The following is an 8,761-nucleotide window of genomic DNA, read 5'->3' as shown; positions in this document are numbered from 1 at the left end:
CGAAATGAGTATGCAAAAAGTGTCTGATGGCACACCCTTCTGGCCAGACATACCCTTCTGTGATAAGTCAAGGGACATACTCTTCTGTGATAAGTCATGGGACGCACCCTTCTATGATAAGTCATGGGACACACGGTCTATGGGAAGGGAAGCACGGTTGCGCCAAAAGACAGTCACACAAGACGCGACTGGAGCACTGACACGCACTGAGACCCAGCCTATCAGCTGTGTGTTTAACCGAGACCCAGCCTATCAGCGTCTTCCGCCTCTAAAAACTTCTAGTACACCTTGAGACCCAAACCCTTAGCTCAAAATTGGAGCTAATAATAAAAACTTTATTTGGCACATTTCCCAATGTGGGACAACTCTAACATCCTTTCATTCAACACTCACTATTTATCCAACATCCTTGTGCAAGAGGATACCTACAAACAAAAAATATCATAATAATCATAATATATAACAAGTAACAATATTAAAATTTACAAATGAAATCTAAAACAAAATTTACCCAACTAAGGATTAGCTAGAAATGCAACCATTTCATAAAACTATAAGTATATACCAAGCATTAACTTACCCAACTCCAACTTATTGAGTCACATTCTTCTCCATGAACGTCAATGGCTAAAATAAATAGATACACTTCGATTAAAAAAATCATCATTTTGTAAAAGTTAATTGATCTTTTGATTCATAAAGAATGATAGACACAAATTCAAAGTTATTAAAAATTACAAAACAAATTAAATATTGATTTACTTGTGACCAATTGTTCACAGTCCTTATAAAAGTTGACTTTTTCTTTTGTCGGCTCCTTGTATAAATTCATTTATTCACCTTTAAGCCAGACACTAGTACACAAAAGTGCCTCCACCATTTTGGGATGCAATGATGCCCTAAAAAGATCCAAAACCCCCATTCTCACTAGCAACAGTAGATGCAAGGATTGAAAAAACATCATTGGCAATATTTGAAAAGACTGAAAATGTCGTTGTATTCCTTTTCCACCACTTCAAAACATTGAAGCTTGAGCTCCATTTCACAGAAAGATCGGACAAGTAATTGTCCACTTCATTGGTTATTTCAAATGAGCTTTTCTTATTTGAGCAATTTTCAAATGGTAGTTCAGTTAACCATATCATTCTTATATATTTCTATCAACTCTTTATCTACATCAACATTATCAATCTTGTAAAAAGTGTCCAAAGATGAATTCCCTTTATATGCATGATACAACTCCATTATATAACTCTTTAAACCATCGATACATTATTGTATTTTAGTAGCATCCAATTTCATATCTCCCAAATGGATAGCAATCATTTGGAGTTTATAATGAGGATCTAGAATGTGACTTAGGAAAACAAGTTTGTTCACCTTCTCAAGATCACGCCAATACTGCTTAAATTTACTCTTCATTCTATAAGCAACTTCTTGCAATGAAGGATCTGTAGAGTCAAGTAGTATCTCGTCAATGATTGTCCTCATCGAAACTATTTCTTCCCAAATCAAGGTTGATGTAGTTGTCTTGCTAGCACTAAGTTGCAACGTAGTATCATGAAACCTCTTGAGAAAATTGACAAAGACTCGTGTTTCTCCCAATCCTTTTCCATAGGAGGCCCCGCCGTATTTTATTTCTCCGAACCATCAACCTCCTCAAAGTATTTAGCAAATTGGGCATTCTCTGTCACCCTACCAAACACTTTCTTAAACTTTCATGCAACAGAAAGCATTGTATAGGTGGAATTCCACCCCGTAGACACATCTATTGGAACAGTTGACATTTTATCCATCTTCAATAGGATAGCACACTCCCTAAATTAGTCCAACCTTGCCCCAGAAGAGTGAACATACTTCACACAGTTTCTAATAGACTCAATTGACTCATTAAGATACTTCAACCCACTTTTGACAATTAAATTAATAATATGACAACAACATCTCACATGCAATACCATCAAATAGTAGAGTGCCCATTTCCTTTAACCTCTTTCCCATGCACTCCACCACTTTATCATTCATGATAGCACTATCAACCGTTATAGTGAAAACCTTATCTATCCCCCGGTCGCTCAAACATATTTCTAAAATTTTTCTGATGTTATCTCCTTTGTTAGAGGTGATCTTGGTGAAATTTATTATTCGCTTATGCAACTTCCAATCTGTAGGACCGAGCCCTTGCCGCTTTACCAAAAGCTATAGCTGGTGGTAATGGTGCAATTCAAGCTTTTAAACCGCACAGCAGATCAAGCACCATGGTTCGATCGCTCTACCAAACAAGGACAATTATTGCGCCCAACAATCTCTCTCTAAATAATTGCACTCCTTGCCATCAATGAGAATCAAACCCTTGACCTTAGCTCTGATACCAATTGTAGCACCGAGCGCTTGTCGCTTTACCAAAAGCTATAGCTGGTGGTAATGGTGCAACTCAAATCTTTTAAACCGCAAAAGTAGCTCAAGCACCACGGTTCGATCCCTCTACCAAACAAGGACACTTATTGCACCCAACACAATCAACGCCAAGAAATGAGCAGTGATTACCATATAGTTAATATTCTGAATCGAGGTCCATGTATCGATCGTGATACTTAACCTTTGATCACAAATGACATTCTTTATCTTAGCCACTTCAACTGGATATAAATCCCATACAAGTGATGCAATTTTCTTTCTGTTAGGAATCTTGAATCAAGGTTGATACTTTTTCATCGTCTCTACAAACACCGCCCCTTCCACTACCCTGAACGACATCTCATCTTTAACAAAAATGCGATAAACTTATCTTCAAGCTTTTTTTTGGCAAAAGATGTGGGGTGTCAAAGCATTATTCATGGATGACTGTGCTAAGATCGGTTGAGAAGAAATCAAATTCACCGCATTGTGAGGATTTGTTTTTGCATTTCTTCACATGCCCATCAATACCATTATTCTCATGTGTTTTGCTATGGGCAAGAACTTCAGCTTTGCAATAACTTCGAAAAACAGCAATAGCAATTACCTCATTTTTGTATGTTGGAATCAGAATTTTGAAGTTTGACAAATTAAGAGATTAAAGATTGTAGAAATGATCGGTTTAACTGAACTTATTCGAACTGAAACCACCCGAACTGAAATTTCCCGAATTGATAATTAATACGCTAAAATATCGAAGGCAATCGAACTGATCGAAGCTAACTGAATCTATATAGTTAACTGAACTATCAGTTATACAGTCAGCTCAACTGATCGGCTATTTAGTCAACTAATAGTCAGTTTGACACATCATCAGTTAAGAGCGTAGCCAACAACCGACATATTGTACAAGAGCATACTGTAACTCGTAGTGGGAATGCCGCATATCAGAATACAACAATGTACTATTGTCAGAAGAATGTTGACATGTTCAAAAAAACACAAATCAACGGATATAAGTCATCTTAACACATTCAATGTTACCGTTGAAGCAAAGCCTATAAATAGCCGCGGAGATCAGTTGAGGCAAAAAACTTTGCACATTTATTCTGAGTGAATGTTGAATTCAAAAGATTTGAAAATCTTGAAGTGTCTATTCAACCCACCTTTCTAAACAGTTTCACCCGTCAAATCGATCCTAACATTGTCATTTTTTCTTACAATTTTTTTGGCATGCGACCACATATTCACTACTTTTTTTTCTCTTGGCTCCAGCATCCACTACTTCATCATGAATTGTCGGTGTTTTGGATGAAGATTGTGTTTGAGTTTGAGTGGTGGAAGGAAGACTACTACTTCCACTAGATGTATCAATGTTCACTTAATTAAAATACATGACATATATAATTATGTGGAATAATAAAAAAAACAAAATGAAAATTTATAACTCAACATAACATTAAAACATATAATTATAAATATCAAATGCAGACTAGGAAGTTACAAAACTAAATGGATAGGTTTTTCTCAAGTGTTGGGAGAATTTGTTGTTGAAAGAGAGCCAGATGAAAAGGCAACTGCGAATTCAACAAGGTGTCAACTTAAATCTCAATCAAACCCGTAAAAATAGAACTTTTTGTTCACAAATATCTAGTTCAAACAACTGTTCGAGGTCAGATCCTCTCGAATCCCAACAAAAACAAAGTTTAGCTACTAGAATTCATAATAACAAATGCAACACACAATTAAATAAAAGTTCGTAAACTAAAAATACTAGCGTAGATGAAGCATGATCGACACGCTGCTCGAAAATCCTGAGTCTTCAAGTTTTCTCGACTTCGGTAGCTACTCATCCTCCTCTCAAAAACTGCTGATTAACCTCCAAAATACGTGTGATAGGGTTTCTATCTAGGCAATATTCAGAAAACATGGAAGGAAATCGAGGGAAATTTTTCCTTCAATATCGCACTGCGGCAGATGAAATTTTCCGCCCTAGTACGAGACTCGCGCATAAAATTTCACCCAAGCACGCTAGGGCGGGGAAAATATTATGCCCCAGCGCATCTACCTCACTATTTTTTCACCCAAGAGCGCTAGGGCGGGGAAAATATTCCACCCCAACGCGTTTCCCTCAACTCTGGTGCATTTTTCTCCATGTGCGCGCTGGAGCGGGTGCTAGCGTGCATCTTTCGACTTTTGTCTTCCATCCCTCCTTTTTTTTCCTTGCATACCCAACAAATCAACCCACACACATGCAAAGAACTTATTAGACATAACACATAAGAAAAACAACGAAATGTAAATGAAATCTCAATAAACATGCATGAATGAGGCAAGAAATGACACAATAAAAACACGCAAAAACGACACTTAATACTCAGCACCAAGTTCAAGATTAGAGGCCGATTATTATTATTATTATTATTATTATTATTATTATTATTATTATTATTATTATTATTTAATGAATCCAAACATAAAGAAAATACATTGATATATAATTTTAATTTCCGACCAAAGAAATGAATAAAGTATAAAAAACTAGTCTTTACAAATGTTGATTCGGTACAAAATTTGACAAATAAGGACAACCCCCAACCACACGAACAAAATTATTTTGAAATCGTGATTCATTCCAGAATTAAACAAGAAATAGAAACTCCACATCGAATGATTACCTGATTTGTCTTACTCTGTAGCAACTAGAGGGCGGCAGAAGTAAAACCGTGAAAATTGAAAGTTGAAGGTAAACATTGAACCCTAAGTCAATAAGTTGACTAATAAAAATAATATTATTAATATAAGCGGGTCGGTGAAAATCATTTACCCATTCTCTCTCTCCATATCGATCGGGACGGGAGAAATCATGACATTTTGGGTCAGGAAAATGTCGAGTTGGGATGTTTTCGGGGTGGGTTCGAGATAGGAAGCGGAAAGGGTCGGGATTTCGGGGAATTTTTCAAGCCATAGGTCAAGTATATTTTTTTTGCTTCAATTTAAAATATGCACCCCAACCTTGTCATTTTAAATTTAAGATTTGATTTGAAATTCAGCCACAAATAAATCTCCGATGGAAAAACAAAATAAGTTGTAACAATATTTTTAAGATATTACTTTAAAATTTTGGTATTTTTAGATATATTAGAAAAACTACCCATTGACTTTTAGAATAAAAAATCTATAATAGTACATTACCCATTTATTTAACAAGTTGAATATGATCTATTTTTTTATGTTCCAATTTTATCCCGAATTTTTTTAGATTTTATCTTTCACATTACTTTACATATTTATTTTAAGGAGAAATTAGTGGAAAATCCCGACCACAAATTCTTTTTTTTGTTCATCCCCAATTCCATCCAAATTTGTCTGCACAACCTGATTTAAGGAATTTTTTTTTTAAACTCCCTCCTCCTTATTTTATTCGTTTTCCTCCCAATTCTCCAATTTATTTCTCTCACTTCTCTTTCCTCCCATTCAATCGCTTCTCACTTCTCCCCTTTATTTCCCGTCGCCCCCAAAAAAGCCCTAGCTTTCCACCACCACCTTCATGGCACGCGACACATGGCCGATTCTAATGTCCTAATTTCTAAGTAATGGGTTTAGAGTAAACGGCCCATTTTATTTTCTCTTCTCACCTTCCTTCCGCATCCCTCATCTCGGCTTTTATACCCAAATCCTCACCCAACAAATTCGACGCCACCAAAAAGCCATTGGGCGACTTAGTCACCCATCGGAGAAACCCACCGGCTGAAAGAACATATTGACACCGACGAAGAAGACAGCGAGTTTCTGTAAATTTTTGAATTTTCTGTTTTGATTTCCGATAAATTTTTTTATGTTGTTTGTGCTATTTTGGGGATTTTACAATGATTGCTTGTCAACTTATTCAATTTTATGTTGTTTGTGCTAGTTTGGGGTTTTTTCTGAATGAAAATAAATTTGATTAATTTGAACCGTGAACCAACTTCTCCATCTTTGTGGGAACCAGCTTCTCCATCTTAGCCTAAAAAAAGGACAAAGAACACTCAGTTAATATGAACAACAATATTCTCGTGATTAAATATGCATTCAAATATTAACTTACATAAGCTTTTGCGGTTCCAAGTGACATGGCTGTGTATATCGAGTTTCTAAATTCGAACTCTCTTTTTTCGGTATTGTAAACAAGCAGGAACCAATGATATTTGATGTGAATTGAGAACAATAAAAATCTACAACGATCCATCAACTTCCTGTTTAGTTGTTCTAATTTTCCCCTTGAATCATGTGTCAAACATGATAAAAAAAATAATGGTAACCATCATCTTTTAACTTTCGCTTTTTGTTCAACCTCTGTAATGCACTCAATACCTCATCTTAAGTGTGGAAATTAACATATTATCATATTTATATTTCATATATACAAACCAATCATTTAAAAATTTTAAAAAAAATACAAACCTGGACTGTCATATCCATGCAAAATATTTCATAACCATTTTTCCCGCTATACTCACTCACAATTTGCATATAACAATTGATGATATTGTCTTTCAACGCATCCCCAAACAACAAATCACATAATTCAAGGCCACAAAATTTTAATCTTTCTCTTTCCCAGACAGTACCACTACAAGAACAAGAATATGGTTAAATCCAATAAAATAAAAACATGAAATAAATTTAAAAAAATTGCAAGAGGTGTTCCTTAATTTTTCCTCTCTAAGATAATTTATTATGATGTTGCATTCTTTGTCCGAGACTTCTTCGCAACCACAAAAATCTTCTCTATCTCTGAAATTTTTAAGTTTTGACTCATCTTTATCGACTGATATCTTCTCGTCTTCTACGCTTGTGTCTCCCTATGGAACAACAAAAATTTACCAAAAAATTAAATATATGACATCATTATAAAAAAATAACAAAAACCAAAACAATGCACGATACCTCATCACTAATTACATGATACTCTTTACATTCGGACTTTGTATTGCGTCTTGGGGTGGAACTTGGAGGAGTGAAGAACATATTTGGCTTTCTCTTTTTCACACAATTAGTTCTTGTCATTACATTCTTCACAATTGAAGATATAATAGTACTGACCTTGTCCTCTTGTGAACCAGTGACACCATTAGCATCATCTCTTTCATCTACCACCTCTCTCGAAGAATCCTCGGTGCGAACCTTATTTAATTCCTTATCCAACTTAGTGAAACCAACATCATCGCATTTAATCAAATTTGTCACAAAATCAACATGATAGACTTCATTGTATCCGCCTAAATCTGTGTCAATATCTTCAAAAGAAACATTCTTGTCGTCATTTTTTCCCTCATCAAGTTTACCATCTACCCGACCACCAACAACATCTTTTCTCATATTTTCATTAGTTTGACAACACATTTGTTTAAGTATTTGAATATCATGGAATTGGTCTTCCACAATTTTTTCCAATCCCCTAATTTTTTTTGTTTCCTCCTCCTTCATTTTATATGACACCTGAAAATTTTTCACCTAAAAAAATCAACACCAATTCTCAATACATCATAAAATAAATTTGTTGAATTTATTTGTTTACCTTTACATTTCTTCGTCTCTCACCAAATAACTCCAATTCCTCATCAAATGGAATGATTTCAAACACCTTTTGAAATTTTAAAAAAAATTGTCACCTTTGCTGTACTAAAAAATATTCTTAAAACAAAATACCTTCGTACGAATAATTCTTTTTAGCAAAGTCTCCGCGTTTTCAACTTTTTTCGGGATCTTGCTTTCACCACACTTAAACAAACGTGGATACGTACGTGGAGATCAGAATACTACTCATAAGGAAGGAATTTTTTCGTACACCCAAGCCTACATAAATAAAGATAAAAATGTTATAATATAATATTAGTTAGAAAAAATAATAAAAACTCGCAATCATCCTAACAAAACAACCATCCAAGTATGTTTTCCTTCTTATTGCTCCTTCCGAATTCCCAATATGTCCAGAAATTTTATCGCATAGAAATCTATGGGCAGCGTCTCCCCATGAATATCCAAAAAAATTCTGAAAATCATCAATGTAAGAAAATACAAACCAGGGTGTCAAATAAGTATTTAGCAGAAATACTATTCAATTCAAAGCAAAAAAAAAATAAACATTCTAAACAAATCATCCAATTGCGATTCATCATCTAATTCAGCTAATAATAAGAGATTTTCAGAAATCGTCTTCCTCATGGCTTTGCTAAGCTTCTCTGCAAAATAACGTAATAAAAATTTTGACTTTGTTCTTAGATCATGGTTTATAGGTTGGCCTCCATGAGGTAGACTAAGAACGATAGAAAACTCGAATGATGTGAAAGGGACGATAATGTCCTTCCCAAAGACAAAGGAT

The 8,761-nt window shown here is 34.9% G+C and overlaps 1 protein-coding gene across 1 annotated transcript; it reads right to left on the bottom strand.

Moving 5' to 3' along the window:
- Positions 1-6,343: 6,343 nt before the first annotated feature.
- Positions 6,344-8,491, bottom strand: LOC140972448 (uncharacterized). Its single transcript, XM_073434873.1, has 6 exons — positions 8,089-8,491; positions 7,958-8,023; positions 7,327-7,878; positions 7,076-7,241; positions 6,841-6,929; positions 6,344-6,403 (listed from the first exon to the last, which is right to left on the bottom strand). Exons 3-6 carry the CDS (start codon positions 7,864-7,866, stop codon positions 6,344-6,346), a joined length of 855 nt encoding a protein of 284 aa, XP_073290974.1. The 5' UTR covers positions 7,867-7,878; positions 7,958-8,023; positions 8,089-8,491.
- Between the last annotated feature and the right edge of the window lie 270 nt (positions 8,492-8,761).

This window comes from Primulina huaijiensis, chromosome 3, assembly GCF_012295235.1.
Source record: "Primulina huaijiensis isolate GDHJ02 chromosome 3, ASM1229523v2, whole genome shotgun sequence".
Lineage (NCBI taxonomy): Eukaryota > Viridiplantae > Streptophyta > Magnoliopsida > Lamiales > Gesneriaceae > Primulina > Primulina huaijiensis.
The sequence above is the reverse complement of the archived record's forward strand: the minus strand, read 5'-3'. Positions and strand labels throughout refer to the sequence as shown.